Raw genomic sequence first — 23380 nt, 5'->3', positions numbered from 1 at the left:
CGGCAGCTCGAACATGGCAGCGAGATCAGACACACGCTTACCGTTCTCATGCTTCGCGATAAGTTCTTTCTTCAACTCAGTTGTCGTTCTCACAGACTTCCTCTTATTCCTATTTGCTTCACTGCTCTTCTTGGGTGCCATGGTGAATGCACAAGGGTGATAATTGAAAAAAAAATGCACAAATCAAGGTGAAAACACGAGGTAAAGTAGCGATCGACACACGAGAGATGCTTTCACGAGGACTTCCACCGACGAACTGAATGAACAAAATGAACTGAATGAATGATGCGCATTGAACAGGTGGGGGAGACACGTGAACGAACATGAACGCCACGTTGTGTTCGGTTTTCGAAAATGTGTTCGGTTTTTAGGGCAAAATTCTCTCAAAAATTGTTCGGATTCCAATTTGTTCAAACAATGGGGCGTTCGGATTCTGGGGGCACCACGGTATATTGGTTTGTCGATTTTGTTCTTCTGTCTGTCACCTACAGGTCACAATTCCAAACCGATATCATGAAACTTTACCAAGATGTAGAGGTAGTCTCAACTGAGAAGCCTATTGATTTTGAGGTCAAATTTTTGAAATTGTAATTTTTCATCCGATTGACTTGAAATTTGAGCAAGATTTGCATATTATGTCACTGAATTGGGAAACCAACTATTTTTGAGGTCAAATGGTCAACTCAAGGTCAAACTTCTAAAATCATCAAATTTTATTTGAAAAATTGTCAATTTTCATCCGATTGACTTAAAGTTAAACAGCAATTGCGTCGTACATTAATGAGTTGGGAAACCAACTATTTTTGAGGTCAAAGGTCAACTCAAGGTCAAACTTCTAAAATCAATTTTCAAATGGAAAATCGTCAGTTTACATTCTATTAACTCTCAAGTTGAACAGGATTTACATTGTCCATCACTGAATTGGGAAAGCAACTATTTTTGAGGTCAAAAGGTCAACTCAAGGTCAAACTTCTAAAATCGATTTCAATCTGAAAAATCATCAATTTTCATCCAATTGACCTGAACTTTTGATTAATATTGTGAATTTTAATCTTAATGAAATGGACAATTTGATGTATCCATGGCAACCTTTGGAGGGGGGGGGGGTTGATTTTGTAAGTATTCGTGCGTGCTCTGCACGGTCTTTCTTGTTTGTTTGTGTGCATGATATCTCAAAAAGTTGCGTACGGATCTGGATGAAATTTTGTGGAAAGGGTCGGTGTGTGACAAGGAAGAATTGATTCAGTTTTGGGGACGATCCGGATCTGATAATTACCTCTGCCACCGAAGGTGAAGGAGTTTGTTTTCTCCCCTTTCTGTTTGTCAGTTTGTTTGTTTGTGTGCAGGATATCTCAAAAAGTTGTAGACAGATCGGAATGAAATTTTATGGGCAGGTTAGGTGTGTGACAAGGACAAACTGATTATATTTTGGAGAAGATCCGGATCCGGATCCAGATCCGAATACTGGAATTTTTTTTAGTGATTCTTCACCATTGAGAGATTGGGCCAAAAACAATATATAGCACAGTATCTCAAAAAGTTGTTTACAGATTCGGATGAAACTTGTTGGACATATTGGGTGTATGATGAGGAAGAATCGATTAATTTTGGTGAAGATCCGAATCCGGATCCGATAATTTTTTGAGTGATTCCTCACCATTGAGAGACAGGGATAAACTTACATATAACATGATGTCTCATAAAGTATATTGTGACGTCCACGGGACTTGAACAGTCCCGCCAACGTAGAATGAGCCGAAATGATGGAGGCGGTTTATTTTTTTATAACCCAAAGAGGGCGGTTTTAATCGCTCCACAGCAAACGGGATGAGGAAAGTGGCACGAGTCGCTTTTCACTGAGTTAATAATGTTTATTTCTCTAACTAGAAATAATAATAAGACTCGGCAAGAGGAGGGATCCGGGGCGATTCGACGGGATGGTGGTGTGGGTTCGGGCGTGGGGAAAACGCAAACAATTCCAATGGATATACAAATCTCAAACCCTCTAAGGCGCCAGGTACACACACACACACCACACACACACACACACCACACACACACACACACACACACAACGTAGCTGATGGTCAGGCTTGCCCGTGGTGTCGACGCAACAGTCACTGGATTGGCGCCGGACGAGCTGGCGTTGCGCTCGACAGGGGCAGGAGACACCGTGGTGCTGTTCCTGGTGGTGTCGACCTCCTGGTGTAGGCCCAAGACTGCTCACAGCTGCCAGGGAGCCAGTTCTGGCGCCAAGATGCGAGCAGGAGAGGGAGGCAGGTCCGCCCGCCGTTCGGTCCCGTACTCCGAGCCAGCAGAACTCCAGAGCCAACCGAGGTGAGGAACGAGGCACAGCAAGGCCACGAGACACGACGAATCGAGGAACGAACCAGCGCAACAAGAGAGCACGCTCCGAGACCAACAGCCTCGACCAGACGCTTTCTTTTTATGACTCTTCCTCCTCTTCTTTTCCCAAACAGAACCTTTTTATACTCGAGTCCTCGTCACTTCCAATCGAGCCGTTTTATTGGCCCTTCGCCGTCGCCTTCCGCCAATCTTGATCAAGGGGCGGAGCCATCCGCAGCACTGTCCTGTTACGTCACGGCAAGCCTACAGGGAATACTAAAAGGGTTTACGCAGACACACTTACCCTAACCCGTCTCCCTATCTAATTACGTGACAATTATCATTTCCCCCTTAAAGAAATGGACATCTGGATATGAGAGTTATTTAATTTTTAAAGTGATTCTTCATCATTGAGATAGAGGGCCAAAAACGATATAGTACTGTATGGCATGATATTTCAAAAATGTATTGGGCCCGATATGTTCTCATGGATCAGGTATTATATGGCGGAGGTGTGCACTCTACTGAGTGTCCTAGTTTATTCATCTTGTTGTTGGATATATATAAAACAAATTCAACAGGTCTCTCTCTCGAGTGCAGCCTGTGACTGCTGGTTGCATCACTGGTTGGGACGTGGCTATGCCGCTGATGCAGTGTCCCCCTTACCAGTACACTGGTGCTAATTTTGCCGACCTCGGAAGGATGACTGGCTGAATCAACCTCCTGGTGTATTTTTAATTCAGCGGCCAACGGGGCTTGAACTCAGGACACTAGGATCCCAAGCCGCCACCCTAACCACAAAGCGGAAATATGCGAGGGACAAATCGCAGACAGATTAGGGGCGGAGGGGAGGGGAGGGGGGAGGCGAGACCGGAGAGGAGACGGTATAGTGCACAATCAATGTACAAGCAGAACTGCCTGCATTCTGATATGAGCTTCTTGTGGAGTGTAGTGCCTTGTAGGTTCTCTCTCATAATGTGCTGCTTGGATGCAAATCCAACATAGACATCATACAGGGATAGAGGAATACTGTTGTTATTGATGTCAAGACCAAGAATGCCAGTTTCTGACTTTTGCAGCTTCAAGATTTTCTGCGCACGATGCTATGAAAGGGAACGAACAATAAAATTATAAGCTTCATGTATATTATTTATTGCTTCTTTTTTTCATGCAGCATCGAGTGTTTGACAAATTTTGAAACTGAAATTAATACCGAGCAATACCGGTATCCTCGTACAACTTCAGCATGCAGTTTTGCAGTCTGTGTGTATTAAAAGCTCCTCTTTGTAGGAAAGTGTAAAAGCTGTCAAATGTAGGTATGGCATGATGGACAAGAATCAGGGTGAGCCGAGCGAGAGAATCATTCAAAGTCCTCACCACTCTTCTTTCCCATGGTCAAACTCCCGTGTTACCATCCTTCAGAACAACAATAATCATATTTTACTGCATGCAGTGACAATGGTATTGTTACAGTTGTTGGGGTAGATGGAGGAATTTCATAGCAAAGTTAGGATTGTATAGAGTTGTTTGGTCCGTGGACGTGTAGGAGACATCTCAATGTAAATTAAGTAGGGAAACTGTGAGCTTGTGTTACTTGTCACCACATGGGGGGGGGGGTTATGTTGTATTATTTAGATGGGGATCAAGACCAATTTTCCCCAGTATGTAATTGCCCCCCTGTGACGTTTCCTATGTGTCTGTATTTACAAGCCAGCCATGAAAGAAGTGCGTTGATATAACAACAACACAGCTGCATGTCTTAGCGGGTGAGAAGCCCCGCCTTTCCGGTTTTCTTGTCAGTAAGCCACGCCCAGAGATGGATGATTGATAGGCATGATGTCAGAAGGAAGAGGTTTGGTTGGTTCAGTTTGGTGTGTGAGGGATGCGATCAGAGAGATGACGGAGCTCGGAGATGACGTGTAAGATCGGGCATTACGGTTGGCTTTGCTTCGACGCATGAAGAGGACGGCACGATTCTCGTGTCTGTGCTGAGACGAATTGGCTCACGTGGTGGAGCAAGATTCTAGTCGACTCTTGGCTGGTCGTGAGAGGCGGACCTCAAAGCCTCGTGTGTATCACCAAAGGGAGCGGTGCCATTCTGTAAAGCTACGTCGGCAAGTGCGATCGACGAAGAAGCTGCACGGGCGGTTGGTGAGCCCTGTCGTTGAATACTGCTCACAAATTATGTCACATACGTTTCCCACCAGAGAGTGGCTCGGCCCCATTTTTGGGCGCGTCTTCCCACACCAGAGGAAGCACCTTGAGCCCAAAGTTCAATAAAGACCACCTCTGGACAAAGCTAAATGCCAGAATAAAGGAGGATTTTCTTTCATTTTGTTTTCCCCTTCTCTGTATTAAAGTCTGTAAAGGTGCTTGGACTTTAGACTTTAGTTTACTTCACGTATTATCACTACATTTTGAGTTTTCCCTTGTAAATATTTGTGTATTGTCATTAAATCCCTGTTTATTTTAAGTTGCTGTGTCCAAGTATTTGTCATGGGGTTAGAGTATAAACCATTGCGCTGTGCTTCCATCCATCACTCCGCCAGTGCCACCCGCCCCTCCCGCACGCGACATAATCTCTGAGGATCACGTGTCCGCCTCCTAAGGAAAACCGCTCGGCGATCCAGGCCTGGTCGGTGTTAACCGCCCCTCCACCACAATTGAGTCGAGGGAGATAACCGTCACTGCCCCACCCACGACAGTATTTAACATCTTGAAAATTGTGGCAGCGCTGTCTGCTTCTTGGAGTGATACGTCAAGATTAACTAGCCAGTGAACAAAACTTCTGCATTGATGACAGCATTTGGCTTTGAAGCATTACTGCCAGTTTGTATCCAACTACCGATCGATGACTTCTTGTTCACGACTTTGGTCTTTTCAATGTTTTTAGCGAACACAGTGTTCTTTAACTGTTTTAATTCCATGTCATTTCACTGAAATGCCATTGTTACACATACAGCAATATGCATACTGCTCTGCCAGGGTTGATGTCTTCATAAATGAGCAATGTTTTGTTGAGTCAGATGAAAATGTACGAAAATATTTGGCCTTTTTTGCCACAGATGACATTGTTGGTTCAACAGATGACACTGACTCTCAAAGTCCTCTTTATCTCTTTGCTGATGACTTCACCATCTGCCGTACCATCCGTCATCCCTCAGATCGGCAATGAGCAGTCTCCTCGCTCTCTGCAGACCGGGATAAAATCACAAACTGGTCCAACACGTGGAACATGTCTTTCAATCAAGACAAATCTCACACTCTCACTATGTCTCTCCGAAAGGACCATTTGGAACCCCACCCTCCTTTCCCCCCATCTACTTTCTCAACAATCCTCTGGAAGAAGTCCTTTCATTCAAGCTTCTGGGTCTCACTATTTGCCATGATCTTTCCTGGGAAGGCCGCATTTCAAACCTAGCCTCCAAATCCAGCCGCCGACTGTGTTTCCTCCATTGTGCAAATTCCTTCCTCGGCCCACCTGAGCTCCTGACCATATACAAACCTTTTGTCCGCAGCCTGATGGAGTACTGCTCTTTTCTCTGGGCTGGTGCTCCCACCTCTCACCTTTCTCGGCTTCACGCTGTGGAAACCAAGGCATTTTGGATCATTGGTATCTCCCGCGATGAGTCTGAGACTTTGGGTCTCTCTCTCTCTCTCTCTCTCACCGCTGGGAGGTCAGTGGTCTTTCTGTCTTCTACCATCTCCTCTCTAGCCTCGCCCCCTCCCCTTGCTCTGTCTGAGATATGTCACTCCCTTTTTCCGCAGAGCGCTCAAGGTCCGGCAGCAACCCCCTTTGGTAAAACTACCAAAATCTTCCGATCTCCCACCCCTCTTGTCTCCTGATTCCCTTGTTTTACGTTCTGTGTGTTAGCTCTCATACGAGCCTTGACATGCTATAATGGAAAACGCTCACCAAGTTAAACTTGCATTCATATTTGGTAAAGGACAGCTCAGACCCTACACATTGCACTGTTTGTTGCAGTGATCTTGCTCGGTATGGACCCAGCGCTACATTTTGCCTGGACCGGGATGACAGTGGAAACTCCATGAACTCTCATCTATCCGGCCTTTCCCATCTCATGGCGGATACGCAGGCAAGGTATGCTGCAAAATCCTGCAACAGTTTGATCACCTCGGGGTAACTTTGTCGATTCAGTATTTACATTTGACTTGCTACTCCTGAATGTGCCGATGCTTTTTCAATTTCAAATGTTTATGTATGATTGGAACTGCTCATATAACGTCCATGGATGCTCGTCGAATGACTGTAACATTGGTGGGATATACGAGCAATCCTCGATGTAACCGAGATAAATGATTGATGTTATCGAAGGCCACTAACTGTCATAAAACGTTTTTTTTTTAATCTCAGAAAATCCTCCTCATGATAAAACGGGGAGAGCAACGTCCAATTGCCTAAAAGAGTGCTGTCGGTGGTGTCAGTATTAGCGCCTGAAACTTGGTGATGTCAACGGTGTCAGTATTGATGCCAAAAGCATGGCCGTGTTGTATGTGGAGTTGATCGGAATGCCTTGGTACGTTGAAATCTGTTGAATTTTTCTCTTGCACAGGTTTAACGATCACGCTGCTTGATGTATAACGCGAGGAAACGAACACTCCAGCATTGGAAACCTGAAGTGATAAATTCCTTCCCCCCTCATTCCCCTGCTCATTGACTTTTAACTGGTTTTGCGTCGTAATTGAATGGCTGGGTCCAAATTGTATTACCTTGCGGGTCCATTGGAATGGAACTCAATTAACCCTTTAAACCATGAGCTCCCTGGACTTTCGGTTCCCCCACCCTGGGCTCCCTGGAGAAAAAATCTGACCGCTTGTGTATTTGGAGGTTTGAATCGCAGCTGGTAAAATGGCCGCTCGGGTTCAAACGGTTAAGGATGTACAAAGATCTCAGGAAGCCATTTCACTCACCTTGCCTGCATTTCATCAACATCCCCCCAGGAGTCTCGAATATCATTTGATCTCTTATTTACTTAAAAATCCCATATTTACCATTAAGTTCAAACTTCCATCAACATTCCTTTATAAACGGCATCTGCTATTCGATTTAATAAGTAGGGAGTCTGGCTATGTTACCAGGACACAATGGCCTACTTTTTATTCTTTCCAAACATGTTTTGGGATGTTTAACATCCAGAACCTAAATACAGAAGACCCAGCAAGCTTTGCTCCTATCTGAGGAGCTGCATGCTCCGACATGCAGTGCTCCCTGCCGGCATTGCACCGGAACCGATTTTGGTTTGATTTTATCGCACAGGGGGATAAAATCTACGACAGAACAGCTGAGGTGTGAATACGGTACCAACTGTGCTAGCCTGCCATCCTTCAGCCACGGACATCTCCCATTCAACTACAATTCTGGCTCAACTATGGTTGGCTTCCGGGGCCTGATGGAACCGAGCACATTCAAAGCAATTGGTCAAATTGGATTCCACTGGAAATTAATGAAACAGTCAGTTGATAGTGAACTACATTACCAGCCAACTGACCATTTGAAGCATCATTTTGTCTCAAAGTGTTGCCTGTGTCACGATGGTGGTTGTAATGGGTTACCCTTATGATGTGCTGGGGCATGTACTCATAAAATCACACCCCCAGCACGTGATGCTGACCAAAAGCGGACCTTGTGCATTGTGCAGCAGTTTAGTGTGAGCCAAACCTGTTCGCATTTGCCATCTTGTTCACAGAGCAATTAAACTTGTAATTGGGGTGAATGCAAGTCGCAATGATCCTCCAATCACCCCTCCAAGGGTGATTGGAGTATCATTTAGTATTTATGGAACGGCAGTACGAGGAGTTTTGAAGTGGAGCTCTGAATCGGCCCAACGGTGACTCGTTTGACTTGTGAATACCTTTCTCTACACTAATGAAGCAAAGTGCCAGCTTGCTCCAAGCGTTCATGAGAATGTTTTAAACTTCCAGTTTACTTTTGTCTTAAGTAGTTTGTGAATAACACTTTTGTGGCCTTCAGTTTCATATTGTAAAATCTACACTGAACTGGGAGCATTGCTGTTGCATAACCATGACAAGTGCTGCAATTGGCATCTTCATGGTAATCTAAAGCTGTTTTGTTGGATTTTTTTTTTTGGGGGGGGGGGATGGTGGTGGGTATGCCAAGTGCCGACTTAATGGTTGGGGTGATGGGCTTTGGATCCTAGGATCCTGAGTTGAAATCCCCCTCAGATGTTGAATTAATACCAGGTGGGGTTGACTCTGCCTGCCATCCTTCTGTGGCCGGCCAAATAAGTGCCAACTTGCTGGTATCCTGTGTCGGAGTGGTGACCCGTCCAGGATTGTGTCCAATAGCCAAGGAGACTGCTTGGTCAGCACCAACGCTCTGCACAGAGAATGGTCCCAATGGACGGATGGGGGTGGGTAAAGTTCATTTTATAGTTTTAAATGTCCAGTTCAATCTGTTGACTTGATCTTTCTGCACCATTGGTTCCCCAGTTGTCGCCTACGAGAGCTCATTGTGGATTTCTCTCCTCCTCGCTTCCTGGAGCGGCTTGCAGACGTGCTTCCACCAGGAGCCAAGGACTCTGTCGCCAAAATCCTGCAAGGTACTGTGGCACCACTCATGCTACTGCCTCATGGATTTGCTCACTTCCCTCAACCCTACGCTTCCTGTCATCCAACATCGTCACCCTGTCGTGTTTTTGTTTGCCTTGGGGAGGTAAAAATTGATTTTTTTCATTCACAGAACAGGAGCAAAAGCCATTTCATGTAGTCAGGAAATTAAAGGCACATCACCACATCATAATGTGAAAATGTATAGCAAACAGGAAGTTTAGTGTGAGCAATTTGGGATTGTTCTGGAATTGAGATCAAGTATATACCCGGCTGTAGTGTTTCAAAGAAAAGAGCACTCTGAGATTACAAAATCTTCCCAGCAAGTTGGATGTAGGCTGGAGGGATGGCTTAGATTCTAGAGTTGCGCACACTCATCTCTAAGCTGTTTAGCCTGGGTACGAATTTCAGCCCAGCTATAAACTGTCATCCTGGTGTTTCAGAGGCAGGGTGATTCATCAATGTGTGCGTTGGCAGAACCGACACAGTGGATACAGCATGGTACATGATCTGATCTTAAGTTATATAGCCCGGACAGTTCTTTTGAACAGGCCTGCGGCACGGAGATGGCTGATTCATCTTCCCGAGATTCCCCACATGTACCCCCACCCCACCTTCATAAAGGTGTACAGTTTTGCACCCCCACCCCACCTCCCAGTCTGATGGTGTACCCCCACCTTCATGAAGCCAGGATACAGACAGAGAGCGAGAGACAGAGACAGACAGTCCATGGAGACTGATCGGTGCTCTGACTGTGGTCACGCTACCCTGATGAATCCGGGCAACAGGGAAGAGTGGGGAAGATATTTAATTGTCCCCGACTTAAGCGGGGTTGTACCCGATCTTGATCGGGAAGAGGCATCCCCGATAGTTGGTTTGATCTGAAGTTGGACTTGCAGGTGTCCAGTTGCCACTTTAATTTGCACCACATACAACCAGCTTCAAGACCTCTTATGTACACACATTCTGTGATGTCCAACAAAACTGCCTGCCACTTCAAAATAATTTGTGAGGAAAAATTCAACTTCAACAAACTTTTCAACAGGATCACAATGTATTAAAGTTTATCATGTCACAAGTTGAGTCGCCCAATGAAGATCGGGTTACTGAGGCTTTGGTGAATCATCAAGAAAATTGTGGTTCGCTAATCTTGTTAATAATTTCATTTGTTTGTTTCTTTCACGGCTGAACCGAAGCACTTCGAGGCCCTAAAATTTTGGGTGTAGGTGCTTCAAAATCTGGGCAAGGTTTTAAGCTAAGATTTCTTGGCTTTGAAGGCCGTTTTGAGCCACCAAAGGCCATTATAAAGTGTATATTTGGATGTGAGGACAGGCAATGCTGCCACCAGCCCACGGGCAAAACCTAACCACCATGATGCCAATAACCCCATAGCTTTTTAAATGTCCAAAACGTCCCAAAACTATAGCCGGGAATAGCTCACCTGGCTGGGCAGTGGACCCTTTGTTAATTTCCATTTTGCATACACAAACTAGAAAGGCACTCTGTCGAGTGCATATCTCCACCATGCAATGCCTGATTCAGTCGAACATATCGGGACCAATACATTTTTGAAATATCAGGATATATATCGATTTTGGCCCCATCTCTCAATGGTGAAGAATCACTTTGAAAATTAAATATTTATCGGATTCGGATCTTCACCAAATTTGAATCAATCCTTCCTTGTCAAACACCCAACATGTCCACCAAGTTTTGTCCGAATCCATCCACAACGTTTTGAGATATCGTGCTATCTATCGTTTTTGGCCCCATCTCTCAATAGTGAAGAATCATTTAAAAAATTGTAGTAGTCGGATCCGGATCTTCACCAAAATCTAATTGGTTCGTCCTTGTCGCACACCCAACCTGCCCACAAAATTTCATCCAGATCCGTCCACAATGTTTTATGATATCCTGCACATAAACAGAGACAGAGAAGGGTGAAAAGCAAACGGACTTCACCTTCGGTGGTGGAGGTAATGAGTATTTAGATGCAATCGGCTCGATTCCCCATCGAGTGTCGGACTCAGTCGAAGCTGCTTCCCTCTCTCCACCGAGGGAGGCATCTGACATACGATGCTTGATCACCCTAAGCACTATTATTCCATGTTTTTACATAATTTTGATAAAGAATTGAAAAATGTTATCGTGACTCCCTTCCATATGTGGAAATAATTTGTTTCAGTAAATTTTGGGGAAATGCCCAAGAGTAGAGAAATGTAAAAGGAACAGACTGACTGGTATATGTCATATATTGTGTGTGTTATACCTTTTCCACGGAGCATTGATGCTGCCAAAACAGTTTATTGGCAAGGGTTAGACTGAGTGGTTTGCCATTGCCTTCCCTTTGTTTTTTGTCTGTGTTCTATCCTTTTAAATATGACTTCCTGGGTTTGAACAACCAACCTTACCTGCTCAGAGCTGATATATATATATATATATATATATATATATATATATATATATATATATATATATATATATATATATATATATATATATATATATATACATACATACATACATACATACATACATACATACATACATACATACATACATACATATAATCAATCATGCACACTTGTGTACAGTGTTGGGGCTATTCCGAAAATTCAATATAATTTAATGTGTTGGCATAAATTATGTTAATTTCACACCATCTTATATTCAACTTAATTTAAATTGTAAACCTCAAAACATAGTTACCTCACCTAAAGTAAGAACCTTAACCTGTAAGCAATTAAATGGTTTCCTGACCACCGGATCATTAGTTGGGCACCGTTCTTCCTTGTGGTTTCAATCCTTTCAGTCCAGAACCTCTCCAAACGGTGGATCCACATCAGTAGATTACCTACATCAGTTGATCCACAACCTCAGTTTCGTTCAGGTGGTCAGTCAATCCATCAATGCGAATCACGATTCAAACTCTACTCACTAGAGGATTTCATGGTACTGTGTTATCACATAGTTACAACTCCCATCGCACATTCCATTATAGGATAGTACATCAAATTATGCACATCTTACCTTAAATTTAGCATGTCCCCCAATGAGCATGACCACCACTCACATATGGATCAAACTGTGATTCAAATATTCAAACGTTTTTTTTTTTTAAACCTTTTTTTTTTTTTTTCCTTAAACATGTTTCCTTGTCTCCTAGTAACCACTGAAATGGGTTTTAAGAAAAAATTATATATTTATATATATACCCAGTTTGTTGTGTCTTTTCCCCATTGATCTAGCATAGTCCACACGTAATGTTAGCCAGAAAGTTTTACCCCACTGATTGCTTCTTGTTAGCCGGTGTGTACTTGGCAGCCCCGCTTAGCTGCAACTGATCAGGGAAGTAATGTAAGTATGCATTGAGGGCACGACACCCCCCCCCCTCCACCCCAATAGGTGCAGCCATCCGCAGGTAAAGTACCACGCGAAATGGTGAAACCCTGCCAGGATTGGCAGTACCAATCAGTGTTTGTGGTTGCTTCACAACCTGCCAGCGTGCAGGGTTACCCATGCTCGGTCTCATGACCGGGAGTTCGGGAGAAACTCGAGTGCTTCCCCTCCTGGTGAGCCTCGAACCCCAGATCCATAACAATATATTTACATAAATATCTCAATATTTTTTACTATTCGTATTGTATTTCACTTGTTCTATTTGATGTCGTTTTATGATCTTAAAACTCGTTTTAATCTGCCAACTGTAGCTCCCTGTGTTGGCAAGGATTAGATATACCCTTGCCAGGTCACAAACTCTGGCCAGCTGTTTTAATCTATTGATTAGTTCTTCAATAAAAATGTGAGGGCATACGAGTGTGTGGAGACCATTTCAATGTTTTTTTGACACACATCCGTCTGCTCACTCCTAGGTTTGAACAGGCCACAGAGACAGGCGATGAAACGTGTTCTACTCTCGCAGGACTACACCCTCGTTGTGGGCATGCCTGGCACCGGGAAAACCACCACGATCTGCTCACTGGTGTGGGCATCACTCGTTGCACCCGTCGATTGTATTGCACTGTTTTGTGCCACTACCAACTTTATATACTTTCTTTCTTTTGTCATACCAGGTACGAATCCTTCATGCTTGTGGCTTCTCGGTTCTACTGGCAAGCTTCACGCACTCTGCCGTCGACAATGTTTTGCTCAAGTTGGCACGCTTTCATGTGCCATTCCTTCGGCTCGGCCATGCAGAAAAAGTGCATGAAGCTTTGCGCTCCAACACTGAGGAAGGGTTGTGCCATACACGTTCTATTTCCACTCTTTCTCAGCTCACACAACTGTACAATGAGCAGGTTGGTTGTGCATATTTGTGTTGTGCCTCTAGCTTGTATGGTGTCCAATGATGTGCTTTACTTTGTTTTTTTTCCTGCAGCCCAGCTAAGGTATTAGTGTTAGCAAGTTCTGTATTCACGAGGCTGAAGATGTTGGTACCAGCAATTCCCCCGAGTTCTTTTATAACGAACGACTGATTAGTCGAGTACAGTATCACTCGTGTGCTTTTCGCAATACTGATTATGCCATCAATCATAAAGCTCGTGGATCCTGATTGTGTACTTGTACCAACATACCTACACAGGCAGTGGTAGCGACAACATGCATGGGTGCAAGTCAACACCCTCTGTTTTCTCGACGGCGATTTGACTTCTGCGTGGTGGACGAAGCATCACAGATTGGCCAGCTCCTGTGCCTGGTTCCCCTCCTGCACTCTGAGCGTTTTGTACTCGTTGGTGACCACCTGCAGCTTCCACCGCTGGTTCTGAGCACCAAAGCAAAGTACTGCAATTAGTTGTATTAACCGAATAATTGAGTTTTTGCAGTAAATGCATTCTGACTTGATGCATCTAATTTCTGAAGCAAAGTTGGTTTGATTTTTCTGTGTACTGGGTCCCATTTTGACGAGCAGCATTGGTCAGGGTAAGCCCACTCGGTTTCGAGGTTCGATTACCAACCCAACAATAAACTGTTTGACTGTGTGTAGGGTTCCTTCATTGCCATACCACATCGTTTTGAAGGGATGTTAAGAGACAGCTGTCCCATCTGCTCACATTCACTTGTGGCCATTAAAGATAGACAATCGCTTGTGCCTTACCAAAAGATTAAGCAATTGTACGCCGGTACCTTGGCGGAATTCTGAACTCCTGCTTTGGCTGTAATGTGCGATGAATTGGTTACCTGTCCAGGGTAAATTCTCCACAATGGAAATGTTCACATCTGATCGTCGGCACTCTGATTCCTCCAGAGGGCAAAGTCCTGGCATTATTACCCTCGCCAAAGGAGAAGGCATTGCATTTGGGTCCATTTCTCTGGCTGGATGTTTGTCTTTTGTCCACACACAATGTGCTTGCATTGGCCACAAATGCCTTGTGGTAGCAAGTAGTAAGCTCACACATTCTCTGTGTTTTTTTTTGTTTTTTTTTAACAGAGTTCCTCAATAAAGTATGTACAATTAGAATGTGAGTACGTCTTTAAAATGTGTACGATAAAAACCACACATAACAGGTCCAGACAAGGGAATGCAATCTTTGATTGATCGTTCTAGTTATTATTGTTGTTTTTTCATTCCAACCTAAAGCTTTGCTACATTCTCAAAAAAAAGATCACCGACAAAGTCCTATCATGCTGTTCAAATCCCCTTATTTTATTTTTTTTTGAACCATTCCTAGTATAATCTCAAACTATTTTGAGAAGTTTCTCATTAACAATTGGTGACCTTTTATTTATTTATTTTTTTAACGGGATATAAAGATTGTAATGGAACACACACACACACACACACACACACACACACACACACACACACACACACACACACACACACACACACACACACACACACACACACACATCATAGAGGATTACATGAGACAAACGCAGCCACTGAGCTTAGGAGAAGTACCGTCACTTCCCCGGGCACTCTGGGTACCAGCAACGTCACAACAATGGCACTGTCTTTCTGACCACACTCCGCAGGGAGTTTCCTCCTCGCCATGTATGCCAACAACATAGGTTGGAGAATGTCTGTGCTCTTCACCTTTTAAATGCTGGATGCCAAACAAGGAAGCAGCATGCACCATTTTGAAAGACTGTTTTTTAAACACCGACCTCCCAAACTCGGAGCGGATGCTCCAACCATTACACCACTGAGTCTGCTTTTGCTTGGATTGCTTTCTAACGAATGATTTCTATCTGGGTCTCAACGAAAATACTTCAAGATAAGGTTATAAATGAAAACCATAATGGTGTATGTGCTGCTTTCAGACGAAACCATACTCGGTGGTGTCATGGTTAGAGTGTCCGCTTTGAATCTGGAAGGTCGGGAAGTTGGAACCCCATCCAAGTCGTACCAAAGACTTAAAATGGTACATGCTGCTTCCTTTCTTGACACTCAGCATTTTAAAAAAAGATAGAGCATGGACAAGCAACGATTGTGTCGCCTTGATGTGCATCATGGCCCTCTGCATTGAAGTTCCTTGAAAGAAAACTCGTAATATTGTAATTTGGCAAAACAACGGCTCGACACCTGCATGCTAATATGAGCGGTGCATTTTATAGAATGCCATTCCCGCTTAATGGTGACGTGAAAGAAGCAAAATGTATGTGGAGGCATTTTTCAGAAGCTTGGTGTTGGACTGAGGACTTGTGATGGAATGTCTTCTCATTTATGGTGTTTGTTGTTCTTAATGCTGTTTTGTTTTTGGTGTTGGTTGTGTACGGGTGCTATGTAGCAAAAATCAAAATGAATTTTGCAGCCACTGGTTGCTCTAATCAGGGTGCTGCTTGGTGGTGTCTGTCTCTCCCCACCTTGAGTTGAATACAGAGTCACAAAAACAAATCATTTCACGTTGACAAGTATGAGTTTGGCTATTGTTACAGCATTTACTTTCTATTTCTATTATAGGGCACTGGGTATGCATGAAAGCCTGTTCAAGCGTTTGGAGCGACATGCAACCGCTGTGGTTCAGCTGAACATACAATATCGCATGAACAGGTGCAAACTATTTTATTACTTTGACTTTGCTTATCGATTCATTGATAAAACCTTCCTTCCTGCACAATAACGGCAAAGTTACCAACTTCTTAGAAAAGGGGATGCACGAGAACCTCCAAATTTTGCACAGCTCATACTGTACCACTCACTCTTGCATTCTCCTTCACAGAGAGATAATGTCTTTGAGCAATGAACTGACGTACCAAGGGTGTTTAACTTGCGGATCTGAGCGTGTGGTGAACAGCCGGCTCTGCCTCCCACATTTGCATGACTTGGCCCTCGATCCAGGAAGCTGGCTCAAGGAGGCTTTGGATCCAGAAAAATCTGTGGTATTCCTGGATACTGATCAGGTGCATAGACCTACTTCTACTTTTCATTTTTCCACTGTCTAAATCGTTTTCTAAATATACGTTTGGCAACCATCAATGTACTTTAATATGAATTACAAGGACATTATGATATTATGGAGAAAGACGCATAACTTGTGATTTGAACTGGTAGTTGGAGCATTGCTAGAGAAGTGCTCAGATACGATAGGCCATATTTGAAAAGAAAATCAGATTTGTCCACATCTGGCATTTAGCAGCCTTTATGGATAATGATAGATCGATTTTGATTAGATGGGGAGAAAAGTGTATCTGTGTCTGAACATCAACACAAAGCAGCAGTATATCTCTCAGGTGTATGCACTCTCAGTTTTGCTTCACAGCTCAAAATGCTGGACACCTGCACAGACACCAAGAGGCCCAATGCCTTTCACCACCAGTGTATCTGCACCATCTTCGCTTTCACCAGCCGGCAACAGTGGGAACATCACATCACTTTGAGATGACCAAGGAACTGTGGAAAAACCTAGATATTATATCCAAGGTGACCAAGTGCAGACGAGGGTGGATAGGCCATGCAGCTTGGATGTCCAACCACTGCATTCCTAAGATGACCCAGTTGAGCTGGTCACTCCAGACCTGCCTCTTTTGGGGACCTCAGATTGAGAGAGCACATAAGTCAGGACCTAAAAGCTGTGTGAATATGACAGATATATATATATATATATATATATATATATATATATATATATATATATATATATATATATATATATATATATATATATATATATATATATATATATATATATATGTATATAATTAGGGTGGTCCAAAAAAATGAAAGTTCGAATTTCTCACGGGCATGTTTGCCAAATCGTTCCTGACATTGAAAAACGCAAAGAAACAAAAAATTATCAGATTTGGAGGTGGTTTAGGGGTCGATCAAAGTCTCTCAACGGATTCATTATAATGTCACAATACTAATAGGAAGAATGAAAGGAAAGAGCATAAAATGTTCTCAGTGGGCAGTGGGCAACTGGTGGTCGGTGAATTTCTCCAATGGTTGTTCCAAGAGGAACAGTTCCATGCTTTTCCGTGTAGAACACACCATACTCACTCACTCTGGCAATCAAAAAGAAGAAGAAAAAAAATTAGAGATAAAAGAAAAATAAGAGTACTTTTAACACCGACCGAGAGCGAACCGAAAGCTCAACTGACGTCTCCCTCTCTCCCACTGACGTCTTCTTCTCTCCCACCAGATGTAGCAACCCCCACCGGATGTAACAACTTCCTCTTGATGGACCCCTAAATATTTTTGGAACTGTGGAAAATTTGGCCAGGAGTATTTTCTAGTCAGGTAGAACAAAATAATCAACATGCCCCAAGAATATTCAAATTTTGAATTTTTCCCTTATGATTTTGGACCACCCTAATATATATATATATATATATATATATATATATATATATGGTGGTCGCTAGAGTACCCTTATTGTCGGGTTTTCCGTGTGTGTGTGTGTGTGTGTGTGTGTGTGTGTGTGTGTGTGTGTGCACGTGCACGTGCGCGCGCAACGCAAGGCTCCACAGCACAAACCAGCAAACCGATTTTGATGAAACATGGCGAACAGGTGCTGTATGGGCTGGGAGTGTGCGCGTTTGAGTTTCGTTGCTAAGCAACCACCCGTTGCTATGCAGCGGCCGAAAAACCGCGTTTTAAGAACCCAAACGGTATTCAATACTTGTCCGACAGTTTTGAATGTGGAATAACGAGACTTCAGAATTAAACACTTCGAGATATTTAGAAAATTTTACTCGAGCCAATTTTTGATTTAGGTTTTATTTTTCAAATGGTCGTCCTTCAAAAATAGGGTGTCTATTTGTATGTAATGGACAGCTCTGGAGGCCAGAGGATTCAACCAATTTTGATGAAACTTGACAGGTAAGTTCATACCAGGATATAGTTCTATGCTTTTGAGCACCGTTGCTATGGACACCACCGTTGCCTAGCAACGGGACTTTGAAATTTTTGAAAAATCCGAAAAAAATAAAAATTCCAAAAATCGGCTTCCATGCTTTTTATGCGCACTATAATCAACCTCTTTGTCAAAAAATTTCAACCCGATCAATCAAACACTGTATGACTAGTATGCAATTATATATCGACCACCCATGTCACCTTCCGGCTTGTGTGTGTGTATGTGTATATATATATATATATATATGTACATACATACATACATACATACATACATACATACATACATACATGTATGTACAGTAGACGCCGCTTTATAAATCCACCATGGGACCACGCCGTTTGGATTTATTAATTGGCTGGATTTATTAAGCGGAGAACCTATTTTCAGCCACCTACTGGATAGATAAGACAAAAAGCAAATGTCGTTAAACACTGCTTTATGCTACAAAAACATTGATTTATCAAACGGTGACAAGGGGATTGTTCAAAGGAATCTCTCCAAAGTCGCTTCCTTGGGAGGGAAGGTTTTGCGCAAATGTTCCTTTATTGAATCCGTCACGTGGCGGAAATCGGGATGGGCAAAACAAGAGAGCTGCAGTCCCCTGTCCAATTTGGCGAATGCAGTCCGCACCTCTGCCGCTGTTGGCATCGGCTCGGGTTCGGCGTCGCTTTCTTCTTCCACTTCTTCAGCTATGGGCTCGGTGGCTTCGAGAATCTGACCGAGCTGGTCGGTCATTTCTTCTTCCGTAATTTTGCCTGTTGTCTCAATGTCGTCGTCGATGGGGACCATTGATCGAACACTTCAGCTGTGAGCCCAGGTGGTGGCAAGGGCAGTGGCTCCATTTCTGGAATTAGGTCTGGTTCTCCAACAAATCCTCCCTTTCGCCAACAGTTCCAAATCGTTTCTTCCGTAACTTTTTCCCACGCAACATCGAGCATATTTATCGTGTCCAACAGCGTTACCTTTTTGACGACTTCGTTGGCTACAAGTTTTTCCTGGCTATCATCGATATTATCAATGATGTTCTGGTGAAGCTGGTGTCGAAAGTAGGCCTTCAGCGTCCTAATTATTCCCATGTCGCATGGTTGGAGCACCGATGTTGTGTTCGGCGGGAGGAACTTGAAGGTGATGCTCTTCAGTCCATCGACTTGAGTGTGTGCCGAACAATTGTCAACAAGCAGAAGTACCTTTCGTTTTTGACGATGGAACTTGAGATCCAATACGCGAAGCCAGTGCTCCCAGATTCTACTTGTCATCCACGCATTGGAAGAGAAGTCGTAGGTCAGGGGCAGTTGTTGAAGATTTTTGAAGCAACGCAGCTTCTTTGGTTTGCCAATCAGAAGAAGATCTTCCTTTCCACCATCCATGTTGCAGCAGACCATCAATGTCACTCAGTCTTTTGCCGTTTTGAATCCTTTTTTGCCTTTCTTGTCCTTCTTGGCAATGTACGTCGAGTCTGGTAGAGCGTGGAAGTAGATTCCTGTCTCATCGGCGTTGAGGATGTCCCGCTTGTCAAATGACTGAAGAATCTCTCCCAGCTGATTTCGACGGAACTCATTCGCTGCAGCCACATCCGCCTCAGCCGATTCTCCCTTCAAAACAGTGAAGACAATTCCATTCCGTTTCTTCCACCGAGAAAACCAACCGTCAGTGGCCCTAAAGTCGTGATGACCAGCTTTTTGCGCAAGGACTTCCACTTTCTGACATAAGATCAGGCCATTCACTGGCATATTCCCACCATTCAAGCAGGGCTTTCTCCACTTCCTCGTCTTTCTCCACCCGCTTCCGCTTCACACCACCTAGTTCTTGAACCTCTGCTATGATGGTACCTTCGTTCTTGATAAGATTCTGGAGCTGGCCACGAGAAATTTCCAACGCGATTGCAGCCTCGCGCTGACTTGTCTTCGCCATTGCATTGAAACGGTCTCATAAGGCCACCTTCTCCTCCATGGATAGATCCTTCCTCTTTTTGCTCGTGGTCCCCATCCCCATGCCTAAGGAATGCTGACCAGACTACTCTGTTGACAGAAAGAAGAGGACTTGATGAAACTGCTGCAGACTAAAATAAAAGTGAAAAAAGCTGGTTTTTGTTTAAAACCTATAAAACATTAAAATATTGGCAACTGATAAGATTGACGTGTTCAGATTGGGAGACGTTCACATGGAAATACAGTGGAAACCTTCATCTTCCTGGGTTCTAAAACTAAGGTGGAGGGGAAATTCAGAGACTGTTAGTGTGTTGAGACCAGCAACATCAAGACTTGTATAACTGGAACGAAAGATTGACAGTTTTAAAATGTGATGTTGGCGAGTGGATTCTTGCATGGACTGCAAGAAGTACAAACAATTTGGTGCTTGAAGAAATGAGACCACCATGTACATGAGAAGTACTGATGCTAAAATGGACACTCTCATACTTTGGGCACATTATGTGAGAGAAAATTAAAGTCTAGAGAAGTCAACCATGTGAGGAATGGGTGAGGGAAGAGGAGGAAGAGGCAGAACTTGTAAGAGCTGGATGGATGGGGTAAAGGCTGCCACCAAGCTTTCTCTACCAAAGCTTCATGAAGCAGTGCAGGATAGGGATATTTGGCGAAATCTGATTATGAATGTTACCAGAAGTTGGTAACGACTTATGGACCAAGATAACTTGGGGGGGGGGGGGGTGAATGCATCTGATTTTACGTGCAAGGTTACTTTGAGAATTGATCAGGTTTTGCAAGCTGTGGCCTTGGTGTAATTGGTTTAGCAATGTATAAATGAAACCAACTCGGAGCAGAAAATGTCTTGGAGGTGTAAATGTTCCAGTGTGCAGGTCCATTTGTTGATCACGTGTTCATTTATGGTTGAGCTAATTTTGCCGTTCACCCTCCTGTATGTCTTCATGTACCAAGTGCAAAGCACAGTTGTGGGTACAGATCTTAATTGCTTGCAGTTGAGCAAGGTGGTATGACGACCACTGCGAATGCTTTATCTTTAGTTGAATGGTATGCTGAGTTCACTCCCGAATGACATTTGGGGGTCAAACTACAAACCTCTAATTATTCAAAAATATCCCAAATTAGAGCACCTGCGAGAGGGACCTTTTCTCTTTTCTGTGCTCTTCTCCCAAAATTCCTTGAGCTCTATCGAGGAAAAATCTACTTGGAGGGAAGTTTTTGATGTTTCACATTAAATATTGTCCAAAGCAATAAACCTCTTTCATTTTAATACATTCTGCATATAGGTTCCAGCACACGAGTCAACCGAACGAGGTAACATGAGGAACCCCACAGAAGCTGCTCTCGTCGCCTGCATCGTGGCTGCATTTGTCAAGGTGGGTTATCCCATAATGAGTCCGCAGGTTTAAAGTTCTGAGCGGAAGTTGGAATGATTTCAGTGCCATCCTGCAGGCTGGCTGTCGAGCTGCAGACATTGGTGTGATAGCACCATATAGACAACAGATACAAGCTGTGTCCGAGTTGACTACGGGACGTGATTGGGCACAAGGCCTGGAAATCAATACTGTGGACAAGTACCAGGGCCGGGACAAACCTGCCATCATCGTCAGTTTTGTTCGTAGTGATGTGGCATCCCATAATGTGAGCTTTCTTTTCATCACATCAAAAAGACCACACTTTGTCAACTTGAGCCTAAAGATTCTGAGTAACAATATAAATAATTAATGCTGACCTTTCAATCCAAATCCATCACCTTGCATTCCAAACCCAATAACTTGGCCTAACATCTTGATTTTCTCCCTCCAGCAAGGGGAGCTGCTCAAAGATTGGCGCCGTTTGAACGTGGCTCTTACCCGGGCAAAGTTCAAGCTGCTGCTGCTCGGATGCACTCCAGCGCTGCGTAACTACGAACCAATCGCACGTCTCCTCGATTATGCAGACACACATGGTCTCATATCCTTTGTGTTGGTTTTAAACATCAAATATGTAATGAAGGTTCATGTGAGTGCGGGCTCCCTCATTCATCCCGTGGCGTGGGCCCCTCCGTTCATCCCTTGGCGCGGACGCCTCCATTCTTCCCTTGGCGCGGGCATCCCCATTCATCCTTTGGCGCATGCACCCCCGTTCATCCCTTGTCTCGGGCACCCCCGTTCATCCTTTGGTGCAGGCGCCTCCGTTCATCCCTTGGTGTGGGCACCTCCGTTTATCCCTTGGCATGGGCACCCCCATTCCTCCCTTGGCGCATGCATCCCCGTTTGTCCCTTGGCGCGGGCGCCTCCATTCTTCCCTTGGCGCGGGCGTCCCCGTTCATCCTTTGGCGCGTGCACCCCCGTTCATCCCTTGTCTCGGGCACCCCCGTTCATCCTTTGGTGCAGGCGCCTCCGTTCATCCCTTGGTGTGGGCACCTCCGTTTATCCCTTGGCATGGGCACCCCCATTCCTCCCTTGGCGCATGCATCCCCGTTTGTCCCTTGGCGCGGGCGCCTCCGTTTATCCCTTGGTGCGGACGCCTCCGTTCATCCCTTGTCGCGGGCACCTCCTTTCATCCTTTGGTGCGGGCGCCTCCTTTCATCCTTTGGTGCGGGCGCCCCCGTTCATCCCTTGGTGCGGGCCCCTCCGTTCATCCTTAGTGTGGGCGCCTCCTTTCATCCCTTAGTGCGGGCGCCACCTTTCATCCTTTGGCGCAGGCGCCTCCTTTCATCCCTTGGTGCGGGCACCCCCGTTCATCCCCTGGTGCGGGCGCCCCCGTTCATCCCCTGGCGCGGGCGCCCCCGTTCATCCCTTGGCGCGGGCGCCCCCGCTCATCCCTTGGCGCGGGCGCCCCCGCTCTTCCCTTGGCGCGGGCGCCCCCGCTCTTCCCTTGGCGCGGGCGCCCCCGCTCTTCCCTTGGCGCGGGCGCCCCCGCTCTTCCCTTGGCGCGGGCGCCCCCGCTCTTCCCTTGGCGCGGCCGCCCCCGCTCTTCCCTTGGCGCGGGCGCCCCCGCTCTTCCCTTGGCGCGGGCGCCCCCGCTCATCCCTTGGAGCGGGCTCCCCCGCTCATCCCTTGGCGCGGGCGCCCCCGCTCATCTTTTGGCGCGGGTGCCCCCATTCATTCTTTGTCCCGTTTGCGTGTTCACGACTGCCTATATGTGTGCCCATTCCACCCATTCATCAGTATGTGTGCCTGTTTGCCCGTTTATGTGAATGAACAAACAGATGCACACAAA

At 44.9% G+C, this 23380-nt stretch overlaps 1 protein-coding gene across 4 annotated transcripts in view; it reads left to right on the top strand.

Annotated features, from left to right (window-relative positions):
* The window catches only part of DNA2 (DNA replication helicase/nuclease 2), a 136963-nt gene that overhangs the window by 113057 nt on the left and 526 nt on the right, over positions 1-23380 (top strand). For 3 of the 4 annotated variants that reach the window (XM_085882731.1, XM_085882729.1, XM_085882730.1), the window contains 10 exons: positions 6332-6448; positions 8818-8927; positions 12807-12916; positions 13008-13232; positions 13517-13713; positions 15839-15928; positions 16098-16278; positions 21463-21552; positions 21629-21817; positions 21983-22131. In XM_085882731.1, the coding sequence (XP_085738857.1) occupies positions 6332-6448; positions 8818-8927; positions 12807-12916; positions 13008-13232; positions 13517-13713; positions 15839-15928; positions 16098-16278; positions 21463-21552; positions 21629-21817; positions 21983-22131 (1458 nt within the window). Of the gene's footprint in view, positions 1-6331; positions 6449-8817; positions 8928-12806; positions 12917-13007; positions 13233-13516; positions 13714-15838; positions 15929-16097; positions 16279-21462; positions 21553-21615; positions 21818-21982; positions 22132-23380 lie in introns of those variants that run through there. The other variant, XM_085882732.1, reaches the window with a different exon arrangement.

This window comes from Eptatretus burgeri, chromosome 5, assembly GCF_056783735.1.
Source record: "Eptatretus burgeri isolate ZD-2024b chromosome 5, Ebu_testis_v1, whole genome shotgun sequence".
NCBI classification, from domain to species: Eukaryota; Metazoa; Chordata; class Myxini; order Myxiniformes; family Myxinidae; genus Eptatretus; species Eptatretus burgeri.
Note: the sequence above shows the minus strand (reverse complement) of the source record. Positions and strands in the feature narration are given on the sequence as shown.